Below are 26,128 nucleotides of genomic sequence, written 5' to 3'. Positions count from 1 at the left end.
CGTTATTTTGACTGTCCCCCTTACTATCTTATTATTAGCATTGTGAGCTCCAGATATCAGGGTCCTTCCAGAATCGCCTCATCTACCGCTTTGCCGGTATGACTCTTCCGTTGAAGTGGTCCTGCTTCCGTTTCCAAAGGGTACTGGTGATGCAGGCAGACTGGGGTGCAGGCGGCTGCACGGGGTGGGGGGGGCGTTTGATGAGCATTTGGGGTGAAATCAGAGATTCCCTATCATGCTGCTCTCCTCCCCTTGCTTCCCCGCCCTTCTGAAAAGGAGCCAAAGCCAAGAAAAAACAGCCACCCATAAATAAAGGAGACCACGAAAAAAACAAAAAGAAAGAAGAAATCTTGCTTCTGTGGCAGGCTTGGCCGCCGATGGGGTAGATAATGGGGGAGGAAACACGGCCTTTGCGGAGAAAAAGAACGGAACACTTTGTTCGCCTGCAGAATGAATGCTGCTTGAGCAAGAGCCGCTGAATTGGGGTTTCCGATGAGTGAGCTTGTCTTGGGGGAGATGGTGGTGATTAGGCTTACACAAGGCACAGGTGGCATCCCACCCAGAAGCCGTGGGATGGGGGAAGGGGAGACGACGGGGGAAGGGGAGGCAACGGGGGAAGCCGCAGACCTGAGCCGGTGCCTAACGGTGAGGCCAGGGTGCCCAGGTCCAGCCCAGGGGCCCCGCCCCCATGACCTCAGTGCTGCTGGTCACCTGGTTCCTCCACTGTCTGCCCAAGCTGGGGAGCTAGATGCTTGAATTGCTCGGGAAACCCCCAGACCTTCTCTCGCTGTCTTTCTCCGTTCTCTCTTGTGGCTCCTTGCAGGGGAGGTACATCCCAGGGAGGAGAGAATGAGGCCAAAGTGGATTTGCTGATTACTCGCATGCTGGCCTTCTGGGTTCCAGGCTCTCTTCCTGTCGACACTGCCTGGTGGCCCTCTTTCTTGGTGACTGGCATTTGCCGAATCCTCTCTCTTGCACCAACTACCCGTCCCAGTCACCTGCCCCTGCAGTGAGCGGCTGAGGCAGGAAGAGGGAAGAGAATCAGGTGCTTTTTCCTGAGCCCTCGGGGATCCAATCCCAGGATGCATGTGGAGGTGCCCACGTCGAGAGGGGGCTGTGGGCGTAGACATGTGTGGAGGCTGATGTTTGAAGTGACTTTAAGGAGGGTGACTGGAACCTGTGCTGGTTTGGGCTGAGCACTCGGGTTAGCGGAGGTTCCCTGGGGGCACATTCATTCATTCATTCATTCAACCTCAACAAGATGAAGTGCCCGTCTCCTTTGCGCCCAGCATTCTGCTGAGTATTTCTTGTACACTACTTATTATTTTTTTTAAAAAGCTTTAATTTGGGGGCGGCTGGGTGGCTCAGTCGGTTAAGCCTCCAACTTCGGCTCAGGTCTTGATCTCACGGTTCGTGGGTTTGAGCCCCCGAGTCAGGCTCTGTGCTGACAGCTCAGAGCCTGGAGCTTGCTTTGGATTCTCTCTCTCCCTCTCTCTCTCTGTCCCTTTTCTGTGCTTCCTCTCTCTCTCTCAAAAATAAATAAACATTAAAAAAAAAGTCTAGGGGCGCCTGGGTGGCGCAGTCGGTTGAGCGTCCGACTTCAGCCAGGTCACGATCTCGCAGTCCGGGAGTTCGAGCCCCGCGTCAGGCTCTGGGCTGATGGCTCAGAGCCTGGAGCCTGTTTCCGATTCTGTGTCTCCCTCTCTCTCTGCCCCTTCCCCGTTCATGCTCTGTCTCTCTCTGTCCCAAAAATAAATAAACGTTGAAAAAAAAAAAAAAAGTCTATAAAAAAGCATTAATTTTTAGGGGCACCCGGCTGGCTTAGTTGGTTGCTTAAGCGTCTGACTCTTGGTTTCGGCTCAGGTCATGATCTCTTGGTTTGTGAGTTTGAGCCCTGTGTGGGGCTCTTTGCTGATCATGCCGAGCCTGCTTGGGATTCTCTCTCCTTCTGTCTCTCTGCCCCTCCTCTCTCATGCATGCTCTCTCCCTCTCTTTCTCTCAAAATAAATAAACTTTAAAAAATTAAAAAAAAAATTTTAATGTTTATTTATTTATTTATTTAGAGAGAGAGACAGAGTGTGAGCAGAGGAGGGGCAGAGAGAAAGGAAGACACATAATCTGAAGCAGGCTCCAGGCTCTGAGCTGTCAGCACAGAGCCTGATGTGGGGCTCAAACTCACGAACTGCGAGATCGTGACCTGAGCCGAAACCAAGAGTCGGACGCTTAACTGCCTGAGCCACCCAGGCACCCCAGCTTTAAAAAATAATTTTTTTTTTTAAGATTTAGCTTTTAAAGTAATCTCTACACCCAACGTGGGGCGCAAACTTAACGGCTGTGAGATCCAGAGTCGCGTGCTCTTCCGACTGAGCCAGTAGTGATGTTCACTACTCATTAATTCCCCAACAACCGTGAGAGTGGGGTCTCTTTGGCCCCCTTTACCGATGAAGAAACTGAGGTGTAAAGAGGGTGTCAGGCATTCATTGGGTTCCCACGCGGAACAGTATGGAACTGGGTGACCCCCCCGCCCCCCCCCCTCCCCCAGCCACTCATCGGCTCCCTCACCCCCCAACTTCAGATTCTGATGTGGATGCCCGTTGCGGGGGTTCAGCACAGCTGTGTGCAGGTGCCGGGCCTGTCCTGGAAGGCCTCGACGCCACCCACCGGCTGTTGGTCACTAGTCCCAGGAGAGTTGAATGCTTGGCCTACCCATGCCCCTAGGGAGGGGCGCGCGGGGTTTGAACCAACTGCGCGCTGGCCCACGTGGCTTAGACTTGACGCCAAAAGCAAGAGCCAAGGGCTACCCAGCCCACCCTGGCACCGCTGGGAGGAATTGCTGACCAAGCCGACGCTTCGCCCAGCCTGGTGGGTAACCGTGGGTATTTCGGGCTGTTCCTACTCGCCCCTGTCCCCTCCTGGGGGTGGCAGGGGACTGCAGGGGTTAACAGAACAACACTTGATCTGCGTGGGCTCCGGAGGAAAGGCGGGAGCTCCTGAGTGCCGCAGAGCTTTTGTGTCATCAGCCGGGGAAGGGAAGGTGCAGTGGCGTGGCCAGATAAGCAGTGGCCCCGACTACGTGGGGTTTCCTTGGCAAATCCGGGTTCTTTCGGCCTGTCCTCACTCTGTGGCGCCTGGGTGCCTGACTCAGGCCAGGGGAGATTCCGGGGTAGCTGGGGACACCGCCGGAACATTCAGACCGCCCGAGCGGGGTGCGGAGACAGGGCCAAAGGGAGGGAGGCCTGCTGGGAGCAGATAGAGAAGGAAGAGGGTGACGTGCCCCATTGCCCTGTGGGTCTTCTGTCTGACCACGCGGGGGTGGGGAAGCCTTCCCCAAAGAGTGATGGGGGCGCTCAGGGTGCAAACTTGGGTTTTTTTTTTTTTTGCTTGGTTGGTTTTTCTTGCTTTTTTGCAAACATCGCATGGGGTCCCCTGAATAATTCTATGAGATAGTTATTATTCGTTCCAGTTTAGAGATGGAGAAACAGAAACTTCCTGTGGTCACACAGCTAGCAGTATGAGGAGGGGCCAGGCTTCAGACACAGGTCTGGTTGGCAAAAAAGACCATTTTCTTTTCTTTCTTTCTTTTGTTTTTGGTTTTTTGTTGTTTAATGTTTATTTATTTTGAGAGAGAGAGAGAAAGAGAAAGAACAAGCAGGGGAGGGGCAGAGAGAGAGAGAGAGAATCCCAAGTAGGCTGCCCTCTATCAGTGCAGAGCCTGATGTGGGGCTCGAACTCATGAACCATTAGATGAACTCATGAGCCACGACCTGAGCTGAAATCAAGAGTCGGATGCTTAACGGACTAAGCCACCCAGGCTCCCCAAAGATCATTTTCTTTTTTCTGTGTCAGGACACTTCCCAGCAGTGCTGGAGGGTCACCCCTGTACTCCTGCCTCCCGGAGAGGTGGGGACAGGGGAGCCTGGGGACCTGCCAGGCATGCTGGGGAGGGAAGCCAAGGAGGGGGGGGGGACAGACACTCCTTGCTTTAGGTCTCTTCCTCCTCCCGCTGAACATATGTTCTGTGCCAGGTTCTCTGAGTATATGCTGCCTTCTAATCACAAAGTAGGTATTGGGATCTCCACTTTCACATGAAGAAACTCAGGTCTTGAGAGGTCGAGTCTTTTCTCCAGATTCTCAAAGCAGCCTTGATTTCTTTTGACTAATTCTTCCTTGGCCGTGACTCAAGTCAAAAACAACTAGAATCCTCTGAGCGTTGAAGACAGTGGCCAGTCTGTCTGTGCTGGACCGGATTCTGTTATCTGGGGTAGAGGGAGAGCGACGGCGTGTTGGCCGATAGGAAAAGATGTCGCTTTGGGCATCACTGAGGCCTGCGTTCAGACACCTGCTCTGCCGGGCCTTGGGGAGGACAGGGAAATGCGCGGTGAGCTCCTCACTCAGTGCCTGCAGCTGGAGTGAGTGCTGTGCCCTTGAATGCTCTTTAGCCTCTCCTTCCTTTGGTTAATGTTCGGGGCTATCCCCAAAGGGAGGCCTTTGCCAAGCCAGTCAGCCCCGGCTGCACCATTTCTGCGGTGTGCCAGCCCTGGGCTGGGCATGGCTGGTGCAGAAGACCAGACACATTCCCCTGTCTGGGACATAGGCCTAGACCTGGTCGCCGGGAGACAAGAGCAGGACTGCAGGGGCCCCCTAGCACTTTTCGGTGGGCTGGAGACAGATCCAGTCACAAAGGCAGGAGGGCCCCCAGAGAAGGGACTCCAGGAAACACTGTTTACTTCTCAGTTTTACCCAGGCATGCATCCCACTGGAACCTCACCAGAACTTCCAAGCTGCCCCCCTGCCCCCTCCTGTCTTTTCCTGGACTCTCATCCTGGGCTGGAAAAAGACTCAGGTGCCTCAGAGACCTAGGACAACCAGATGGAGCCATGGATGGGACCATCACCGCTATGGTCTCTCCCTGGCTCCTTCAGTCCTCTGTGCCCCGGGTTCAACTCAAACCGGCAGTCATGAAACTCAGGCTGGATCTGGGCTTCTGGGGGAGCCTGCCGGCTCTCATAGGCTGGAGGACAGGAGCTCGGGAACTCAGAAGTTTCCATCGGTTGGTATCGGCTGCTCTGTCAGGTGAATACCACTTTGGCCTGCCCAGAACAGCCCAGGGACTGGGGGTATTGTCTGTGACCCTCTCCTGAGCTGTGCTAGACCAGAGAGCGGCGCACGCCCTGGACCCGGTACCCCTGGGGCCCGCAGAGGCTGGAGACGGTGAGGGGGCCCTCTCAGGAAAGCTTTTCCCCACCCTTGTAGCCAGCCCAGCTCCCAGCTCTGAGTAAACATCAGAGATAGGATCGGGCGTAGCCAGGAAGGGTGGCAGGGTGCGGCCTGGGAGAAGAATGGCAGGATGTGGCACCGGGGCACCGTTCTGGGCACCCACGCCTCGGGCTATTGTTTAGGGCTGCCTGAGGCTCTCAGCTCTCTGGGGCTTTGAGAGGAAGTGACATTCCCCTGGGACTCAGGCCCTGCCCCACCCCTGCCGAGTGGATCTCTCCCTGGCGGTGCCCCTTGGAGTGGGCTCATTGAGCTTGGAGTGGGGGGCCTGCAGGATTGGCGTGTGCCCGCTGGGGAAGTGTAGTCATGGCTCTCCTTGGGGGGTCTGCCTGTCTGCTCAGGCCGTCTTCCTGTACCCCTGGGTCTGAGTCACCCGTCATGCTCCGATGACTGGATCTCTATCTTTATCTGCATCTAGATATTTTTTGCGGGGAGGGGGCTGTCGTTGTAGAGGGAGGAAGGGCTGAGGGTGCAAACTTCTTTGATTCCAATCCAGCTGGGCCAGTCGTTGGCTGATCCAGGAGAGGAAGCGGCTGGTGATTTGTTTTGGGTAGAAAGGGGCTCGTGCGCGTGCGCCCGTGGGTGGGGGTTGGAGGGCCCAAGAGAGGGTTGGTTGTGGGGAGGAGAAAAGAGAGAGGACCGGCACCTGCAGTCAGCTTTGTCCTATAAGAGCCTTGTTCTGAGCGGCTGGCCCTCTGGAGTGCAGGCGTCTCTCTATGCCTCCTGCAGGGCGCTGGGCTCTGGCCTGGGGCCTCTCTGCCGCCGGCTCACAGACTCAAGGCTCTGGCCCATCAGGGGTGAGGATGGCCTGAGCCCTCTCCCCCAGAGGCCTTGACCTCTTACAGATACTCAGGTGAGAGAAGGCCCAGGAGGAAGGCTGCAGGGGGCCTGGGGAGTGGATGCCCTAGAAGGGAAGGGTGGGGAGAGCAGGGGTGCTGATCTGTATCCCAGCTGGTTCCGTGTCCCTACACCCTGCCTCTAGCCCAGAAGCGGTACTGCCGAAACAAGCCACGTGAGCTGGGCCTCGGTTTCTCCATGTATAAAATACGAGTCAGGCTGGGCAAGAGGGGGTGGAGACCGGGTTCACAGGAGCACTTCCTGGGTGGGAGGCCGACGGGAGTGTACGTACTGTGGACCTGTGACCTCTGACCGGGACCTGGGGGAGCCCAGCAACTCATAGCTCGCGGGAGCCGAGGGTCCTTTGGCTTTTAGACCTCTGGGGAGAGGGGCAGGTGTAGCTGCTGACCTTCAAGTCTCCTGAGAAACCACGTGTGTAATGGAAACGTGGCGCGTGCTTTTTGAAGAAGGGGTAAACAAATCGAAGGGGTTTTAAGTCTGGAAAAGAAGAGACTTAAGACTCCCAATAGGGTCTTTATTTATTTGTTTTTTATTTCGGAGAGTGCGAGCAGGGGAGAGAGAGGGAGAGAGAGAGAGAATCTCAAGCAGGTTCGACACTCGGCGAGGAATCCGATGCAGGGCCCAATCCCACAACTCTGGGACCATGACCTGAGCCAAAATCAAGAGTCTGACGCTCAATCGACTGACCCGCCCAGGCTTCCCCCAATAGGGTCTTTAGATCCAAAAGGGGTGGAAAGTGTTTCTTACCTGTCCCAAGGTAAGAGCAAAGGAAAGGGGTTTGCTTTGGTGCCGGGGGGATTTAGTTCGCTAGCCTGTAGGAGCTTAGATGTGAGGGGGAGGCAGCTGAGGCTAGCTGGAGGCTGGGTGATGTGTAGGCAGCTTCTACCCGATGATGATAACATAGATGGTCTGACTGATGATGGCTCAGCTTAGGAGTTTTCAACTTTATGAGGGTCAGAAAGCCATACGCATTCAGTAGAAACGATACTTTGAATTTTGATCTTTTCCCAGGCTGGCGATTATACGCTATGATGCAGAGTCGTGATGCTGGCCAGTGGCAGCTCCCAGGTAGCCACCAGATACACTTCTAACGATTCTGTGCCTGTTTTTTCCCTTTTGGTGCGGTATTCAGTAAATTACATGAGCTCGTCAACGCTATTCTACAGTAGGCTTTGTGTAGATGATTTTGCCCAACTGTAGGCGAAAGCAGGTGTTCACGTTTAAGGCGGGCTAGGCTAAGCCCAAGATGTTCGGTAGGTTAGGTGGGGTAAATGCATTTTTGACCTAACGATCTTTTCAACTTCCGATGGATTTGTTGGGACATAACCCCGTCATAAGTGGAGGAAGATTTGTCGTAGCTGTCGCTCGTTATGTGTCCAGGTCTGCCTTGTGGCTATTTTGCTGAGCTGTATACTCCGCTCGTTGTGTGAATATTTGTTGAGCACCTACTATGCTCCAGGCATTGTGCTAGACTCTGGGGCTACAGTGGTGAGCAAAACCAGGTATGTTTCCACAGTGTCCTGGGGTGGGTGGGGTGCGTTCCCAGGCTACTGGGCAGTCTGAAATAAGCATGTAAAGGTATCATTACCAACTGTGATAAGTGTCCTGAAGGCCAAGTTTAGGGTGTCATAAGAATGTAAAACAGGCACATATTATAGAAGGCTCATCCCTTCATGCTGGGTTTTCTTCTCATTTTACGGAGGAGGAAATGAATTCAGAGAGGTTAAGTCACTTGCTCAAGATTGCACGGCAATTAATTGGGTAGAGTTGGATTTCAGATTGTACCCAGGTCCGTCTGACCCCAGGTAACTTTTCTCTTAACCACCTGAGTCTAGCCCATCCTGGGCTATAGGACAACCTAATGGATACTCACCCCCTTATTTAATCTTCTCAGGCACTTGTGAGCTGGGGATTATTATACCCATTATATGGATGAGGAGACAAGCTCCGAGTTAATGAACGTGCCTAAGGTCACACAAGTCAGCTGGAGGCACAGCAGGAATTTGAACTCACGTTGGAGAACCCAAAGGCCTGAGTTTTCCAAACTCTGTACCATTGACCACCTGCTGACCCCCGGGTACCTTTGTTCTACAACAGAGCCTGCAGAGGTGGGGGCACCTGTGCAGGGACCCTCAGCTGCGAAGTGGCAGAGCAGGGACTGACTGCACGTGGACTCCGTACCCTCCACCTGGTTCTCCTTTCGCTCTTTAGTTTATCACCTGCAACGTTTGCTCTGCACTCAGGGAAAAGAGAGCGGGATGGTTTGGGGTTCAGAGCCTGGCACTGACCCTCTTCAGGGGGAGTCTCGTCTCTGTGGGCAGGGAAAGGGGCTGCCCACAGCCCCTTTGAACAGGCCTGTGCTCTGGGAACTTGGGAGGGAGGGAAGGAAGGAAGGAGCTGCCCCAGGACCCTCTCCCCCAGAATGTGAGACCCTGGGAGGAGCCCATCAGGTCTGAGCTGTTGCTTCTCCGTCAACAAACGTTGGTCCAGAGGGACCAACCGAGAGCCAGTGCCCGACGTTGAGGCAGGCGCCTGTGGAAACGGAAGGGCCCTTGTCTGGGCAGCAGGGTCTGGCAGGGCTGTCTGGTGGGCACCAACGCCCTGGTGAGCGGCTTGGCTGGTCACCAGGAGTCCTTTTCTTTGCGCGTACCGCGGCTTTGCCAGAGGCCAGGATGAGCCATCGGGAGCCCCAGGAGGAGGCAAGCTCCCCAATATAAAGATCCTCCACAGCCCCCGCTGGAGGTACTCCTCGGGGTTAAGTGTGGGTAAAAGGCCATCAGCGCTCACAGGGAGATGTCCTCGTGCGGCACTGTCCGCCAGAAACATGGTGTGAGCCTCCTGCCTAACTTGAAATGCTCCAGCATCCACGTTAAGAAGTGTAAAAAGAAGCCAGTGAAAACAGTACTTCTGACTCCGTGCATCCAAAACATTGCAGTGTCAACATATAATCAATAACCGTTTATTAATGAGCTGGGTTGCATTCCGCTTTCCATGCTAACCCTTCGAAAGCGGGGTGTCGTTGACACTCAGCCCGTGCGCATGGGATCTGGCCGCGTTACAGGCTCGGTGGCCGCATGTGGTGAGTGGCTCTGGGAGTGGGCAGGGCAGTCCGAGAGTTAATTAGGACTGTTAATCACCTCCTCTGGCTTCACCTTCCGCCAGAGGTGGGGCGGGGGAGGAATGTACGGGGCAGCATCTTGCGGTGGGGGGGGGGGGGCCTTCCGGCCGCCCGTCTAACCTGCGCCCTGCTGTGCCGCTGGGGTCTCTGGGCTGCAGTGGGAGAAAGGCTTCGAGGTAGGAGCTGGAAGGCCAGGAAGTTGGGACCGAATGGAGGCGAAAACCTCTTAGGACCCGAGTGGGGAGCGCGGAGGCGACCCGGTGGCCCGCCCACGCCCGGCGGAGCGGTGGTGGGTGTGGGACGAGGTGGCGCGGAGCGGCCGGGGATCACAAGCCCACAGGCCCGCATTGTTCGCCTGTCACACTTCCTTTGGCTTTATTGCCTTTGTCCAACACCCTATTGTCTGGTTTCCTTTTGTCCCCCTTTCAGCGCGGCTGCCTTTTATTTTCCAGCCAGCCTGGTTGTTTTCATTTCTTTTGTCTGAAGTTCCTGAGAGGAAGGTTTTATTTTCAGCGGTTTGATTAATTCACAGCTTGAGCCCGGGGTTTGTTTGTTATGTAATTGCTGCCCTCAGCTTCGGGATAATACCCCCTCCCCGCCCGCCCCGCCCCCACGGCCCCCCCCCCCCCCTGCTTGGGGCCTGGCTCGCCGCCCCTCCCTGTGCCCGGATGGGCCGAGCCGCCTGCTTCCTGGACGCTGTCCAGGCCCCTGCGTGGTGAGAGGGGACCTTGGGGCCGGGCCCTGAAAGCCCTCGGGCGAGCTCGGCTGGGGTCGTGTCTTTTCTCCCGGGGTCAGCGTTCTTCGGGTGGGGTCCGCCCCTCCGTCCTCACCCTGCAGTGCCCGGTCCTGGGTCCCGTGCCAGTCCCCAGGGTACCCAGTGGCAAGAGAGTCTGGTCTGGATGGCCTCAAATCAAATACATCTTCACCTGTCATGTGCGTTCAGCTGTTTCATGTAAAATCCTGTCCGTGGGCTCTTGGGTCACTCGTTACAAGAAACATTTTGTTGTATGGAGTTGATGGAATATACAATATTACATATTACACCTGCAACTCAGTTTTAGAAGTTTTACGAGATCTGATTTTGGTCTTACACGCCCCCTCCTAAAAATTTTGCACAGGTGTTCGGTTAAAATTTTTATTTGACGATGCTTCTCAAACTAGTGGGTATCAGCGTCACCTGTAGGGTTTGTTAAAAACAGATTCCTGCTCCACCCACAGAGTTTCTGATTTGTGGGTGACCCACGACTAGCTTCCAAACAAGCCCCCAGGCCATGCGTAGCCTGTGGCCCCCTTGTAGGGACTGCATTTCAACTAGGTGGTTTCACAAAGGGGTGCTCCCTAGAGACAAGTAAATTGTAACAATTCGTAGTCCTCATGAATGCCCATTTTGCAGATGAGGAAACGGGTGTGGAGAGGTTCAGTAGTTTGCCCAAGGTCACTTAGCCGCCAGTTGAGTAGCCTGTGGGTACCTGGAGCCTCCTGCTGGGTGTCCCCACTGGTCTTGTCACAGTGACTTTAGGGAGCAAGTGAACTGTAGACATCTGCTCCTTTGGCTCTGAGTGTGGAATGACCACCAGCAGTCGCTCCCCAGGATCCTTTGATCCCCCAGGTGTCCAGGCAGTGGTGACAGCAGGGGAGGCAGTGATGGGAGCATAGTCTGCTTACACCAAGAATTGCCAACTGTACATGAGGGACTCCAGGTAGATCTAGGAAAATATTTTTCTTCAAGCTCTACATCTCTCAGCCTGTTATTTTCCCACTTTTGGTGGATACATGGATATGAAAAACAGTTTGCTCTTGTCTTGCCTCTACTATGTGGGAAAAAAAAGAATGTGTGTATATGTAGGGTAGTTGATGCTTGGTTCCCCTTTCAGGGGGTAGTGGGGAGTGGTAGGGACTAAGGAAAATCGGCTTGTCCTTAGGGAGCACCTGCTCTTCTGCTACTTAATCCTAGCCAATGATTGTCCCGGACAAATTTCAAGGGAAGTTCAAATCCAGATTTCAGATTTCATGTGATGTCTCATGATTTTTAAGTTTTGGTACCTAATTACACACACACACACACACACACACAGTTTTGGCTTAATGGGCTCAGAAACCGCGAGTTGACCATCTCTGCCCTCTTTAGGTGGACCATTCATTCCACCAACTAGCCCCAACACTGCACCAGGCAGGGACTGCTGAAAGTTGGGCCCAGTTGGCCGTAGACCTTCCTGTTGAAGAAAAAGTGCGGGGCAGAAGCATCTTTTCTAATTTTTCACTGGGGGTTCCAAAGGGAAGTTTGCGTTTTGCGATGATGGAGCCGCTGTATCCACCACCACCCGTTTCATGCTGTTCCTCCCCCCCCCCCCAGGATGTCCATGAGGAGCCCTGGCTCTGCCCAGCTGGCCCTGGATGGCGTTGGCACCATGGTGAACTGCACCGTCAAGTCAGAAGGGAAGAGGGAGCTCTGCCACGAGGCCCTCCAGGCCTCAGCCGCCGCCGCTGAACCCCAGCCGGGAGACCCAGCCCGGGCTCCCCAGGATGGTGCTGACTCCCAAGCTCCAGCCCAGGTGCCCAGCACTTTCCCTGGGGCTCCTGGGCCAGTGTGCCCACTTTGCCTCCATAGCCCACACACCTCTCCTTGAGGCTGGGCAGGCACCCCCTCCCCTCTCGGGGCAGACAGGAAGCAGAAACCTCTATCTCTGGGTGGGGGAGGCTTAGGCGGGTGGAGAGGGACTGCCAAGTTCAGTCACGCCACCTGTCTCAGCGGTACATGGGTTCAAATCTTGTGCGTGCTCACCGGATCCTAACTACTCCCCCATGTGTGACCAATCCTTATCTCTGAGGACTAGTGGGGGAGACAGGTAATCCAGCATATGATTTGAGAAAATCAGCCTTATTACCCAAGCCTGAGAGAAGTCGCTCAATTCCTCATCCTCAAAATGGAGGCGTGGTGGGCCACATGGGCAATAAGGATTCTCGGAGTTCTTAAAAATCCCGATTCCATGCAAGAGATGTAAAAAGGGGGAATATGTAATTTAAAAAACCAAATGAATGAAAATGAAAATTTTAGGGCTCTGGGGAGGGAACTAGCCTGGAGGGGCTTGGGGAGGGGCGAGGGGTAGTGATAGAGGAAGACTTCCTGGAGGAGTAGGGCCTTGAGTTAGGCCTTAAAGAATGGAGAGGACTCGGGTAAGGAGAGGGAGTGGTGCCCTAAGGAGGGGTGAGGCGGGGGTCCCAGAAGTAACGCACCCAGCTGCAGATGTGGGCGAATGCAAGAGAGTAGTGATTGATAGCTAGCTTGGCACTTGACCCTGAAGCAGCGAACCTCATTCGTGTGCATTAACTTCCTTGACCCCAGCAACAATCCTGATAGGGGAGGTATTAATATCTCCATTTTCGGAAGAGGGAAGTGAGTCAGGTTCAGAGAAGTTCAGAGTCTCATGTGGGATCAAGCGCCTCGTGAGTCACTGAGCCTGGACCGAGATCCGGGTATCTTGTCTTCAAACCTTTTGTTCTTTCGCTAAATGCAGCAAAGACCGAGCAAAGGTAGGGAAGGTGGGGAGGGAGGGCCCTACCTGGGGAGGTGGGGAGAACGGGTACACATGGATTTCTCAGGGTGCACATCACATCCCTGGGGGCCCAGATCCCCCCTGCAGTCTGCCCTCTTCTCGTGAGGGTGGCGGTGACATTCCTTGTGTTCTGCAGGACTGCAGCTCCCCGGAGAGCATTGGGTGTCTGGAACCCAAGAGACCGGGAGGTTCTGAGGCTGCTTCTGGAAGCCAGGAGAAGCTGGACTTCAACCAAAATTTAAAAGAAGGTAAGATGTCTGCCCTGGCTGGAGGCGGGCCTGGGGCGGGAGGTGTTAGGAGTGCTACGCCTCACCCCCTGGTGTCTTCTAGTCGTGCCAGCCATCGAGAAGCTGCTGTCCAGTGACTGGAAGGAGAGGTTTCTGGGAAGGAGCTCTGTGGAAGCCAAAGATGTGAAAGGTGAAGGCCCGGGTGGGCAGGTGGGGGAGGAGGTCTGACCCCCTTTCCCTTCTCCCAGCCTGGCAGTGCGGTCTGGGCCGGTAGGGTGGTTTTGGAAGCTCTTGGTCCCCTCCTACCTGCCCTGTGCCCCTCGGGCTCCTGCCCGGCCCCGGGGTCCAGCACCTTCCGTCACCTGGGGACTGAGCATTTGGTCTGGCTCATTCCCGTGCAAGAGAGGCCTGGTGGGAATCCCATTCTGTGAGTATGGATCTGGGCTCTTCCCGGGGACCCTTGTGACCTCAGGCACGTCCCTGCCAATTCCCAGGTCTAACTATATAGAATGAGCTGGATGTTCCCTTTTACTGCCGAAAATTGATTCTAGGCCACCGGGACTTTGCTGTATGAATTCAAGGGCGCCTGTTTGGTTTGTGAGCGTAGCTGTTTTTCCGGTGTGGTCGCTCTCTCCTGACAGGGGAGAGCCTTTCAAACCAAACCAGTGCCCGGGCTCCACCCCACCTGCTGAGTGAGAACCCCAGGGGCTGCAGGCCTGGGCGTGTGTATTTTTCAAAGGCTCCCTGAGTGATTCCGAGGCGAATGGTCTGCAGCCTGGCACAGCTGTGCCCGACACGAGCTGAGGTGGAGAGCAGGGGAGCACTGGCACTCGAGGGTGGATGGCCACCTGCCAGATTCTGGACTCTGCTTTACGTTCATTATCTTCTTAACCCTGGTAGCACCCCTGGGAAGTGGCCATTCTTGTGCTCATTTGTAGATTGAAAAAACAACAACAACAACGAAGTGCAGAGAAGTTGGTTATTTGTCCAGCAACTCCCAGACAGGATAGATTGAAATAAGGATTTGGGGGTGCCTGGGTGGCTCGGTCGGTTGAGCGTCCGACTTCGGCTCAGGTCATGATCTCACAGTTTGTGGGTTCAAGCTCCGCGTCAGGCTCTGTGCTGACAGCTCAGAGCCTGGAGCCTGCTTCTGATTCTGTGTCTCTTCTCTCTCTGCCCCTAACCCACTCGCATTCTGTCTCTGTCTCTCTCGAAAATAAACATTAAAAAAAAAAAATTTGAACCCAGATCTGTCTTGCTCCAAGGCCTGAGCATGTCCCACTGGGCCCCTCCTGTGGGCTAGTTCTCCACGCCGACGCTGTGCCCCTGGGCACTTGAGGACATCCAAGAAGTGATCCGGGACAGAGATCCCTCCATACCCGCCCCCCCACCTCACCCTGCCACCCCACCAGCGTTTCCAGGGGCTGGAGGCAGCGGTGGATGGTGGGGAACTTCTAGGGTAGCTGCTTGTCAGACAGCAAGCCAGCCGCCCCTCTGGGGCAAGGATCAGTCTCCATCATCTGTCGCTCAGCCCCTAACAGGGGCCTGGGAAATAGCAATTGCCCAATAAGTGTCAGATGGGTGCATAGGTGGACAGATGGACAGACGGACATTCTCACTGGTGGCCGTTTCACTGTGGCGCAGGGACCCAGGAGAGCCTGGCAGAGAAAGAGCTCCAGCTCCTGGTCATGATCCACCAGCTGTCTACCCTGAGGGACCAGCTCCTGACGGCCCATTCAGAGCAGAAGAACATGGCTGCCATGCTGTTCGAGAAGCAGCAGCAGCAGATGGAGCTGGCCCGGCAGCAGCAGGAGCAGGTGCGCCCGGCTTAGTGTCTTTCTTGCTAGGGGAGGGGGTCTGTCAAGGCCTAGAGGGGAACATGCTAGGGGCAGGTCGTGGAGGGGCCGGCGGCCAGGGCCGTAGTAGTCCCGCTTCCGGCGGTTCATAAGCCTCGGTGGGGGCCTGGGAGTGGAAGGGGCCCGCGGGGCCCTGAGTCTGAGCGGCTGGCTACTTCCTGCCCAACCTCCACCCTTGGGCTCTGGGGGAAGAGAACCTGCTCCTAAGGTAGACTGTCCTGCTGCCTGCCCCGCCCAGTGTGCGGTTTGTCCTGGTGTGGACGTCATGGAAGGCCGGGCGCGGCCGGCTCCGGGACAGGGCTGATGTCCCTAATGTCTGTGCCCGCTGCTCTTTCCTGCCACCAGATCGCCAAGCAGCAGCAGCAGCTGATTCAGCAACAACATAAGATCAACCTCCTCCAGCAACAGATCCAGGTAAAAAGGGGGGGAGGGCCAGAGGCTGAGGGGGTGACAACAGCCTGGAGATGCCTGCCAGGGACAGGGAGTGATGGCGGGGGGGAAGAGGGGGGGATTAAGCAGAATCAGACGTGGCCCTAAGGAGGGGGCTCCTTTCTGCTCGAGCCTGGAACCCCAGTTGTCTTCTCCTACTTTAAGGGAGGGGCCAGAGTATCTCCTTCCCTATCTGGGGTGGAGGGCAGGTGGAAGGAGGTGATGTGGGGTCAAATGGAGCCTTTTGAAGACTCGCCCTGCACCGGTCGCTGTACCTCTCGCGTCTGGGTTCATCCTCTGTGTTCTGGGCTGAGCTGTTTGGGCCCCCAGGGACTCACACAGGGTTTCTTTGCCCTCAGCAGGTCAACATGCCTTACGTCATGATCCCGGCCTTCCCCCCAAGTCACCAACCTCTACCTGTCACCCCCGATTCCCAGCTGGCCTTGCCCATACAGCCCATCCCCTGCAAACCAGGTGAGTGAAGGCGGGGGTTGAGCCATTAGCTGAGGCTGTCTTGAGGTCAGGGAAGGAGCTCAGGACCACTCTTGTGCGTTACTTTGCAACGTGGCCTTTCTGGGCCAGTGGAAGCTGAATCCCTTCTTCCTGAACCTCGCTGGGCGAATCGAAAAAGAAATTGCACTCGAAAATGATGAAGCGCTTTCCAGATATAAGCGGATGTAGCCCATCTAGTCCCCAGCTCTGGTGCGTTTCCTGGACCGGGGTATTAATCTCTTGAACACGATTTCCCGCCACTGAAATCCAGCGAACACAGACTGGGCACCAGCCACACGTCCGATGCCCTGTCGTTGACAGGTGGCTATGGGGGTGCTAAGAATGGAGTTGGAGCTCAAGGAGTTTTTACAGTCTGGGGAGGGAGAAAGGATATCGGTAAGCAGGGAGTCTGGGAAGGCTTTCTGTAGAGGAGGTGCCCGATTGGGTCCCTGGAGGTGGACTGGGGGGGTGAAGCCGGGACCTGAGCCCTGGAGCCTGAGGTCAGCAGCTACAGCTGCGGGGGTTGGAGTGGAGGGGAGCGTGTGACAGGGTGATGGGACAGGCTGGCAGGAGCAGTTGGGGCCGAGCCTGGCGTTTGGAATTTATTTTGTAGAATGCAGACGTGCTTGAGCGCTTGGGCTGAGGTGTCTTGTCACGCTGACTGGGGGCGACAGGGAGTTGGAGCCTGGGCCGGCAGGGGGCCGCTGAGGTGGTGGGACAGAGGCAGAGATGGAATCCGTTGACCATGATCACGGACACCTTGTTGAAAGGTCACAGGACAGGGCGGGGAGGTTGCCCGCAGTTGCCCCAGGAGTGGGGACAGCTTTGAGGCCGAGCCCATCCGGTCTACCCTCCCTGTTCCGTGTGCGAGAGGAGGCAGGTGAATTCCTGTCATGGGCCACAGGTCATGGGTCAGCACCACTGGCTCTGCTCCCACCTTGCTCTCTACTAGACACTCTAGGGTGGGGGTGGGGGAGGGGGAACACAAAGGACTGAAAAAGTCAGGCCCCAACTTCAAGGAAGTTGCCACTTGGGGAGGGGGGAGCACGCCAGCAGCACAAATTCAAGGGGAACAGAGCCGCAGGAGTGAGGAGGGCAGGGCCTGGGGGTTGTGACGTGTGACGGTGCCTCCGACTCCCTGCTTTCTGGACAAGGAAGGCAGGAAATGCGCCGTGGACGACTTGAACTGGCCAGCCTGCCACCTGCCTTGCTGGCTCCAGAGTCCCCGTTAAGCAGAGGGCCACAGGCTTCCAGATGCCCCTTCCCCAAGCCGAGTGAATAACGCCTCTCCCTCGCTCACAAGCCCTGGATGGTGCCACATTGCCTACGGCACGGAGCCTGCAAATGCCAGGCTCGGCCATCACGGGCCCGTCTCCTTTCCCACTTCTTGGCTCTCACACACCCACTTCTCCCCCTCCGCCTGCCTGTCTGCCTGCAGCCACCAGCCCCCCTCTTGCTGCCCCCCCCCCCCCCCCCCCCCCCCGCCAAGAAAAGAAGCCTGCTCCAGCCATCCCAGCCAGAACAAAGTTCTCTGGCATGCTACCCCTGCAGCCCTTGACGCCACCGGCCATGTGGTTAGCGATCGGTGTATACAGCTCTCTCTCCACCTGTCCGCCCCTTGGTGCTGGGCTGGGTTGAGGACGAGTGTGGTAGGCCAGGTAGAACGGAGAGGGTGCCGTGTCAGGGGGAAGGGATAGGCTGGGTTCAAATGTCAGGGCTCCCGCTTCTGAGCCGTGTGGGCAACCCACATAACGTCTCCTGGTCTCCGTGTCTTATCCGTAAAATGGGGTGATGTCCTGAGTGCCGGTTCTACGCCACACACTAGGGATTATTGTGAGCTCGTGCCTGAGCGGGATCACACCCGGGGAGCTGCCTTTGTACCCTGCACGTAGTAGGTACGAAACACAAGCGTCCGTAGAACGAGCCGGTGTGTACCTGCCCTCGGGTCACCGTTGGGTTGGGAAGGGCAAGAAAAGGGTGGAGATGCCGATCAGTGTGCAGGGCAGGGGGTGGGGGGATGAGGGCATAGGAGGCCTCCAGCAGCACTTGGGGGCTGGGGAAGGCCTGGGCTGGAAGCAAGCTGGGCCAGCTTCAGGCCTCTGCCTGCCTGCTGCTGCTGCTGGGACCTCGTCAAGCAGGGCGTCTGCTGTTCTGTGCTCATCCAGGACTTTTCTCCTTGCCGCCTTTTCCGTAGCGGAATACCCCCTGCAGTTGCTACACAGCCCCCCCGCCCCGGTGGTGAAGAGGCCCGGGGCTGTGGCTGCCCATCACCCCCTGCAGGTACCGCCCAGCACCCCGGCCCTCGGCTGCCTCCCTTGCCTGTGACCGGGGTTGGGGGGGGGGGTGGTGGCCGTGCTCCCCTTCACCTGTTCCCGCTGTCTCTTCCTTTCCTGCCGCACCCTTGTCTGTTCCGGGTAGGTTTATCTTTCTGTCTGTGGCCACGTGTCCCCTCTTGTGCCTCCGTGGGGGTTGTCTCAGCCTCTGGTCTCTGGGTCTCCCGCAGGAGCCCTCCCAGCCCCTGAACCTCACAGCCAAGCCCAAGGCCCCCGAGCTGCCCAATGCTTCCAGCTCCCCCAGCCTGAAGATGAACTGTGGACCCCGCCCCCCCAGCCATGGGGCCCCCACACGGGACCTACAGTCCAGCCCGCCCAGTCTGCCATTGGGTAAGCTTTCTGCCAGGGGTGCGTGATACGACCTTGGGCATGTCCTTCCCTTCTGCGGGTTACAGTTTCTGTAAAACAAGGGGTGAGACCTGCTGTCTTTGGCCTCTTTTAGTTTCTCCACTGTCTCAGAAGATCCCCTGCTTCCTCTCCCCGACCCCACATCTGGCTGGGCACCCCCACCTCAGGGCTCTAGGCCACTGAGTTGCACAATTTCAGGGAGTGCGATTCTATGTTCTAGTGTCCTGGCCCAGTGCACCACAGTCAGTGTAAACAGCGCCCCCTTGGGCATGTGCAGGGTAGCTGTCCGGGAGGGGCAACAGGCAGCACCAACCCCGTGAATAACTCGGAGTGACCTGGTGTGAACCCGGCTGACCCCCTCTGCTCCCCCGCCCCCCCTTTCTCCTCCTCCTCCCCCCCCCTTTCCCATAGGCTTCCTTGGTGAAGGGGACGCTGTCACCAAAGCCATTCAGGATGCTCGACAGCTGCTGCATGGCCACAGTGGGACCTTAGAGAGCTCCCCCAATACCCCCTTCCGCAAGGTATGGGGGGGCCCCCCTGCACTGGGGCAGGGCGCAGGGAAGGTTGGGGGCTGGGGTTGAAGACTCGGTCTGAGTCTACTAGAGGGATGGCTGTGGGGTGATGCAGAGGGGCCGATGTACAGATTTCGTCTGTCAACCCCAGGACCTCATCAGCCTGGACACGTCCCCGGCTAAGGAGCGGCTGGAGGAGAGTTGTGTGCACCCCCTCGAAGAAGCCATGTTAGGCTGCGACATGGATGGTGAGGGCCCAAGCCGTCGGGCTGATGGGCGGGAGGGCCCACGTCTGCTTCCTACAGGGGCCAGGGTGGGTCAGGTTGTGTCTCTCCCCAGTGCCTTTTCTCCCATAGTCTGTCTCTGAGGTCCCCTCCTGTGTCTGTCCCTTGTCAGTCTCTGGGTCCCTGGCTGGACCTCTGCTGAGGTCTTGCTTCCAGTGTCCCTGGCTGCGTGGGAGCCTCCCCGTCACCCCCAAGTGGTCAAGTAAGGGAGGTCTCTGCCAGCCCTACCCCAGAGGGGCTGCGCTGCCTGGCTGACTCCACCCCTGTCCCCCAGGCTCCCGCCACTTTCCTGAGTCCCGGAACAGCAGCCACATCAAGAGGCCCATGAATGCCTTCATGGTGTGGGCCAAAGATGAGCGAAGGAAGATCCTCCAAGCCTTCCCGGACATGCACAACTCCAGCATCAGCAAGATCCTTGGTAAGGGCCAGTGGGTAGGGGCTCTCGGGGCTCCAGGGGCCATGCCAGCAAGACCTGGGGGCAGGAGCCAGCTGGGTTTACCTGGGGCTTGCTGGGCGACCGTCCCCGTCACGCTGAGCTCCAGAGGAGTCTGGTGGGGTGTGGGGGTCAGGCAGGAGGACGTGGGGCACCTGGGTCCTGGGGTGTCATACCATTGTAGGGTTGTTCTGCACCCCAAGAACCGAGGAGTGTGGTACATGTGTATATATTCTTTAGCCCCTGATCTCTCCCTAAGCTGTTCTGTTTGCCTGGACCTTTGGAGCACTGGCTCTGGCAGGAAACCGGGAAGATTGGTGTTCTTGGGCTGTCCCTAGAAAAGTGTTTTGTTTTTTTTTTTTTTTTAATATTGTATATTTAATCTGTACATCCAACACGGGGCTTGAACTCATGACCCCAAGATCAAGAGTTGGATTCTCCTAAAAAAAAAAAAAAAAAAGAAGTTGGATGCTGCTCTGCCTAAGCCAGTCAAGTGTCCTAGTAGAAAGTTTTTTAATTTTTTTTTTTTAATTTTTTTTTTTCAACATTTATTTATTTTTGGGACAGAGAGAGACAGAGCATGAAGGGGGGAGGGGCAGAGAGAGAGGGAGTCACAGAATCGGAAGCAGGCTCCAGGTTCTGAGCCATCAGCCCATAGCCTGATGTGGGGCTCGAACTCACGGACCGCGAGATCGTGACCTGGCTGAAGTCGGACGCTTAACCGACTGCGCCACCCAGGCGCCCCGAAAGTTTTTTAATTTTTTAAAAATGTTTATTTTCGAGAGAGAGCACAAATGGGGGAGGGGCAGAGAGGGAGGGAGGGAGGGAGACACAGAATCTGAAACGGGCTCCAGGCTCTGAGCTGTCAGCAGAGAGCCCGACGCGGGGCTCGAACCCATGAAGCATGAGATCATGCCCTGAGCTGAAGTTGCTTAAGGGACTGAGCCACCCAGGTGCCCCTAGTAGAAAGATTTTTTTTTTTCAAAAATTCTGTGTCCTGATTGGAAGCCAAGGAGGCAGGTGGGGTGGGACTAGAAGGTGGCAGTTTTCAAGACTGAGGCTCTTCTGTCTCTTGTGAACCAAGAGTTCACAAGGTAGTTTGTCCTCAGCAGGGGGCCTGGGGTTGGCTGCTCTTCTGTTCATGCAAATCTCGCAGACCAGAGGCCTCCCAGAAGTTGCTGGGTAGTTTGGCATGTGGTTACTCCGTATATGGACACCCATATACATGCCAGCTTCATTCATTCATTTGCTCAACTGGACATCCGAGGGGCACCCATGTTGGGCCGGGTCCTTGCTAAATGCTTGCACATCTATCACCTAGTCGACCCATCTGGGGACCAAAATCTTGGGGCATGCAGGGGGCTGGGGGTGGTCAGCCAAGCCCAGCACTGACCGCCTGCCCCCACCCCTGCCTTGGGGGCCGGGCCAGGCTCCCGCTGGAAGTCCATGAGCAACCAGGAGAAGCAGCCCTACTACGAGGAGCAGGCGAGGCTGAGCCGGCAGCACCTGGAAAAGTACCCGGACTATAAGTACAAGCCTCGGCCCAAGCGCACCTGCATCGTGGAGGGCAAGCGGCTGCGGGTGGGCGAATACAAAGCCCTGATGAGGACCCGGCGCCAGGATGCCCGCCAGAGCTACGTGACCCCGTGAGTAGGCCCTCCGTAGGCGGCTGACCCCCTATGCGTGTGCCCGTGCCCCTGCTGCTCTTGTGAGTGGCCACTAGTGTGTGGCGTGCATGCCTTTGAGTGTGACTCCAGCGGTGCTGTCGGCTTGGAGCATCGATGTGTGTGGGCGTTATCTGTGTCTGCCTGGGCCTGCGTGTGTGGCCACAGGGGTGGCCCGGTGGCTCAGGGTATAGGATTGTGACTGACTGTGGGAGACTGGCCACGTGTACCTGGAGAAGCGTGCCTGTGAATCACAAACTCAATAAAAAAAAACCTCAAGGATACTAAGAATGAAGGTGCTTATTATACAGAGGATTCCCGACTTGACAAAAGCAAGCACCTGCATGGAGTCTTTTAAACGGGGCTCCTCCCCCCACCCCCGCCCCTGCCCCTGCCCCTGCCCCTGCCCCGGGGCATTGAAATATAGAACCTCTGAAAACTGGATTCACACAGGAACCTCCAGGAATAGCTGTTGAACACGCTCAGGTTCCTGGGCCTGCATGTGTAAGCATGTGTCCGCTGTTGCGGACAATGAACTTGGCCGTCAGCAAGCAAGCCAGGTGGCTGTGTGCGTGTCTCAGAGCCGTAAGGGTCTTGGTGGGGGGGAGGGCATGCCCTGAAGCAGGCTGGAGGGGAGCTGGATCGGGGGCACAAAGTGGGGGTCCATCTGCCCGCGTGCTGCTTCTCTGCCCCCGCAGCCCCCAGGCCGGCCAGCTGCAGATGAGCTCCTCCGATGTCCTGTACCCTCGGGTGGCAGGCGTGCCCCTGGCTCAACCCCTGGTGGAGCACTATGTGCCCCGGAGCCTGGACCCCAACATGCCTGTCATCGTCAACACTTGCAGCCTCAGGGAGGAGGGTGAGGCCGCGGAAGACAGGCACTCGGTGGCTGACGGCGAGATGTACCGGTACAGCGAGGACGAGGACTCGGAGGGCGAGGAGAAGAGCGACGGGGAGCTGGTGGTGCTTACAGACTGATCCCGGCCCCAAGCCGATGGGCACAGCCAGCCGGCCTGGACTACGTTGGTACTTGGACATGCCCGGGAGACGGGCACAGCTGTGCACGTGTAGATAGCCTCCTGAGGGGAGATGCCCCACCACCTCCCCTGTGGCCGCACCCGAGGAGCTGCTGGCCGAGGTGGGCAGGACCTGTAGAGTGGCGATGGGCCGAGCGCCGTGGCCCTTGGGGCTCGTGGCCAGCGGACACTGTGTGACCCTCCCTTCCCCAGGGGTATGGCAGCTCCAGACCTGTCCCCCTGGGGCCACGTGCTTGGTTTCCATTCTTGTCTTGGCTGGACCAGCCCCTGTAGGACCAACCCCCTCCCTCCCATGCCGCTCCTCACGCGCCCCACCCCCCCCTCGCCACCAGATCGCTCCTCTATCATAGGATCACTTTCTGCAGAAAGGTCTGGCTGTCCCTCGCTGTCTATATCTCCTGCCCAGCCTGTTGTGCCTCTGGCTGCTGGAAGTGTGTGTGCGTGTGTATATGTAGGTGTGTGCACATGCTCGTGTGCGTATTTCCATCCGCTCATTCATTGCACAAGGTATTTATTGAGTGCCTGCTGTGTGCCAGGCACCGTTGCTGAGTTCCTGTGGGTGTCTCTCTCGATGCCACCTCTTGCTTCTCTGGGGGCCTCTTCCTGTGCTTCATTGTCCCCAAATTGCTACCTCTTTGTCAGTCTGGGTGTCTCAGGTTCTGTGTGTCCTTGTGTTCCTGTCCTTGTTTCTCTGCAGGGCTGTTCTTCTGTCTCTGTCCCTTTCTTGGCCTCGGCCTCTGCCCCTTTTGACATCGCTGGTCAGCCTGGGTTTCCGTAAGGCCCCTGGTCAGCCCCTGGGCCCACCAGCGGCCCTGACCTCTCCTGACCGTCCCTTCACTCCCTCCCCGACTCTGCCCTAGGGTTGGTTCCCACAGAGCCATTTTTAGCTCCGAGCAATGTGGGAATGTGTTCAGCCTTCAAGGGCCTCTGTCTTGGTGCCCCAGTCCCTGGTCCCAACCTGAGTGCCAGGAGTTGGGGACAGGAGGATTGATGGAGTAGGGCTCCCCCCCGTGGCAGCTGGTGAGTAGGGACTGGGAGGGGGGCTCCTCCTCCTTGGAAGGGGTCAGCGAGGGGAAGACTGCCTCTCCACCAGCCTTCTCCTCTCCCCTACTAACACTGGGGACCTCGCCTCAGCTCCTCCTGCTCACTTGGGACAGGTCATTTCCCTAAGAAAATCACATCCCGCTGGCACCCGACTCCAAAGATCTAGAACAGCCCTTGGATCAGGGTGGGAAGGGAACCCCAAATCCCACAGGGGCAGATGTGGATTCTGGGCCTGCCCCCCATCTTCTCCCTGCCCCCCGCTTCCCTCCAGCCCAACTTCTCTCCAGGCTGTTTCTTTTTTTATGACTGTAAACATAGATAGTGCTTTATTTTGTTAATAATAAGATAATGATGAGTAACTTAACCAGCACATTTCTCCTGTTTACACTTGGGGGATTTTTTTGTTTTCTGTTGGCATAATAAAGACAGACCATTTCAGAATCTGGCCCTTGTGCGGGGGAGGGAGGGAGGCTGGCCCAGGTCCAGAATTTCTACATGTGCCGCCAGCCCAGCCACCACTGCCCCCTTGTGGCAACACTGGGGAGCTTTGGGCCTGGGACCTGGGAGGCCAGGGAAGACCAGACCAAGCCTCTGGAGTGACTGCCACCACCCACAGAGCCTGCACTGCGAAGACACTGCCCCTGCCTCAAGGAGGTAAGCCAGACCCTCCACAGATTGCCCACCCAGATCCTAAAAAAGGCAGTAGCGAGAGCACTGTAGGGAGTCAGGGAAACTTGGGTTCTCTCTAGAAGTAGCCACGTGGCCTTGGCAGAGGGTCCAGTGTCCCCTCTGGGCTTCATCATGCTCATCTGAAGACACCGAGGCTAAGCTTTACCCACAATTCTTGTCCCCTTGTGGAGAAGGAGCCCTTTGAAAATCTCATGAAAGCTGTGGGCCCTCATCCTGGGCTCGGGCCATCCACATGAGCCTTCTCCCATGTAGGAGGCCCCCAGGATACTGATTAATGAAGCAAGGGAGCTAGTGGTGTGCTTCAGGGCTCTGCGACCTCAGGTTTTGAAGGAGGATTTCAAACATGTATCTAAGAGGACAGTCCATTGGACTTCAAAGGGCTGATAACCAACTTTCAGAGTGCATATTGATAATGATTGATAGGGTCAAAAATTAATCCCCTTAAGGTGGAATGGAGCAGCAAAGCTGAAGGGCAATTCCAATGGAAGTTAGATTTGGGTTGGATTAAGAGAGGTTGTGTGTTCACAACCAGGGAGGTGGTAGAAGTTAGATGTGGTTGATTCCATCAAGGAATGAAGTCCTGGCCTTTTGATCTAGGGAGGGTCCTGGCTACTGGCCTTTGCTGGTTTTTCCCAGCCTACCTTCCTGGAGCTTTGGGTCTCCTCTCCTTGTCCTCACAACCCCCTGTCCTCTCCAGCCTCGCTGGCCACCCAGGGAAAGACACAGATGGTCCTCCGGAAGAGGAGCGTGGCTGACTGTGGCGCCTGCCCTCTAGCGGTCAGGGGGGAGAATTGCTCATCTTAACTTCCTCTGTCCTGGCCTCCCACCCTCTGGTCCACACCACCCCGCATACTGTGTTCCCAACCAAATCAGGGCAGTCCGTCAGGACACTCCCAGCCTGGCTCACCCTCACACCCTGCCTGCCAGTCCTGAGTTCGTCTCCCTTCCCTCTTCCCAAGTCCTCTGTGGCCTTAGGGGAGACTGAGGCCAATACTGTCCTCCTCCTACTATAGGATCCTTTATCCTGCCCTCCTTTCCAGCTGCTGGATTCACATGCCCCACATCCTCTTAGGATGGACAGAGCCCTCCACGAAGACCTCTGGTTGGAGCCCTGTCTCCCCGAGAGGCACCACAGGGTCAGGTAGGCCGGGAATAGAAGATGCTGGTCAGGACCAGGGAGGCTGGGGCGTGAGCCTCTGCTCTGCTCTGTCTCCTACAAAGGCCGAGGGTCCGAGCTCCTGCTAGACCCTAAGGAAGGTCTGAGGGAGTGGAGCCCTGCCCTCCCCCCGGAGTTGCCACAGCCTGGCCCTTGGAACCAGGGGGCAGGGGTGCTGGTTAGTCCGGGGTGGCAGTGAAAGGACAGGACTCCAGGCTTTGAGGGGGAGGGGTGTCCTGAGCTCCCCCCTCCCCCCACCTGCCCACTCCCCTGGAGAACTGGAGCAACGAGGATGTTTTCTCCAAGGCAGTGAGATGGTACCTGCCAGCTTAAGTCCTTTGGTGCAGCTGGTGGCCAGGGCTGTAGGGGCACAGGATGGTACCCGGGGGGCCCTGTCCCAGCCAGCTCCTGCTCACCACTGCAAACCGTCTCCAACGCTGTGACATCAAGGCCCCAGGAGGCTGGGAACGAAGCTGCCTTCACAGTGGTTATTTCTGCCCTCAGCTCCACAGGTGGCTCTGAGAGGAACAAGGAGGGTGGGCACTGCCATTTAGTTCACGAGAAGGCCCCGTGCATGAGCACCTGACCCCGCGGTACCCCTCAGGGGCCCTACCTGCCCAGCCCTGGCACGGTCCCCAGGCCGGGGCACATCCTTCCCCGCGTCCTCCGTGACTACCCTTCCTGGGCTTGGGACGGCTGTGCCTGGGGGCCCCGGCCATACTGGATCACCGTGACCTTGAAGGCCCCAGCTGCTGGGGCCAGCTCCGCTCCAGCGGTTGCCATGACATCCGGTACTTTTGTCGGCAAAAACCAAACAGCCAG

The 26,128-nt window shown here is 56.9% G+C and overlaps 1 protein-coding gene across 5 annotated transcripts in view; it reads left to right on the top strand.

Annotated features, from left to right (window-relative positions):
• SOX13 (SRY-box transcription factor 13) overlaps nt 1-23,901 on the top strand; it is a 47,069-nt gene extending 23,168 nt beyond the window's left edge. For 3 of the 5 annotated variants that reach the window (XM_086693885.1, XM_086693887.1, XM_086693889.1), the window contains 13 exons: nt 11,604-11,802; nt 12,941-13,052; nt 13,135-13,221; nt 14,676-14,848; nt 15,233-15,301; nt 15,676-15,790; nt 18,003-18,088; nt 18,312-18,471; nt 18,901-19,010; nt 19,153-19,249; nt 19,560-19,703; nt 21,148-21,364; nt 22,081-23,901. In XM_086693885.1, coding sequence (XP_086550011.1) covers nt 11,605-11,802; nt 12,941-13,052; nt 13,135-13,221; nt 14,676-14,848; nt 15,233-15,301; nt 15,676-15,790; nt 18,003-18,088; nt 18,312-18,471; nt 18,901-19,010; nt 19,153-19,249; nt 19,560-19,703; nt 21,148-21,364; nt 22,081-22,357 — 1,845 coding nt within the window. In that variant the 5' untranslated portion in view covers nt 11,604 and the 3' untranslated portion in view covers nt 22,358-23,901. Of the gene's footprint in view, nt 1-5,910; nt 6,128-11,603; nt 11,803-12,940; nt 13,053-13,134; nt 13,222-14,675; nt 14,849-15,232; nt 15,302-15,675; nt 15,791-18,002; nt 18,089-18,311; nt 18,472-18,900; nt 19,011-19,152; nt 19,250-19,559; nt 19,704-21,147; nt 21,365-22,080 lie in introns of those variants that run through there. The other 2 variants (XM_086693886.1, XM_086693888.1) reach the window with 2 other exon arrangements.
• The last annotated feature ends 2,227 nt before the right edge of the window (nt 23,902-26,128 follow it).

This window comes from Puma concolor, chromosome E4, assembly GCF_028749965.1.
Source record: "Puma concolor isolate L17-30 chromosome E4, mPumCon1.1.hap2, whole genome shotgun sequence".
Classification (NCBI taxonomy): Eukaryota; Metazoa; Chordata; class Mammalia; order Carnivora; family Felidae; genus Puma; species Puma concolor.
This window is presented reverse-complemented; position numbering and strand designations above follow the sequence as displayed.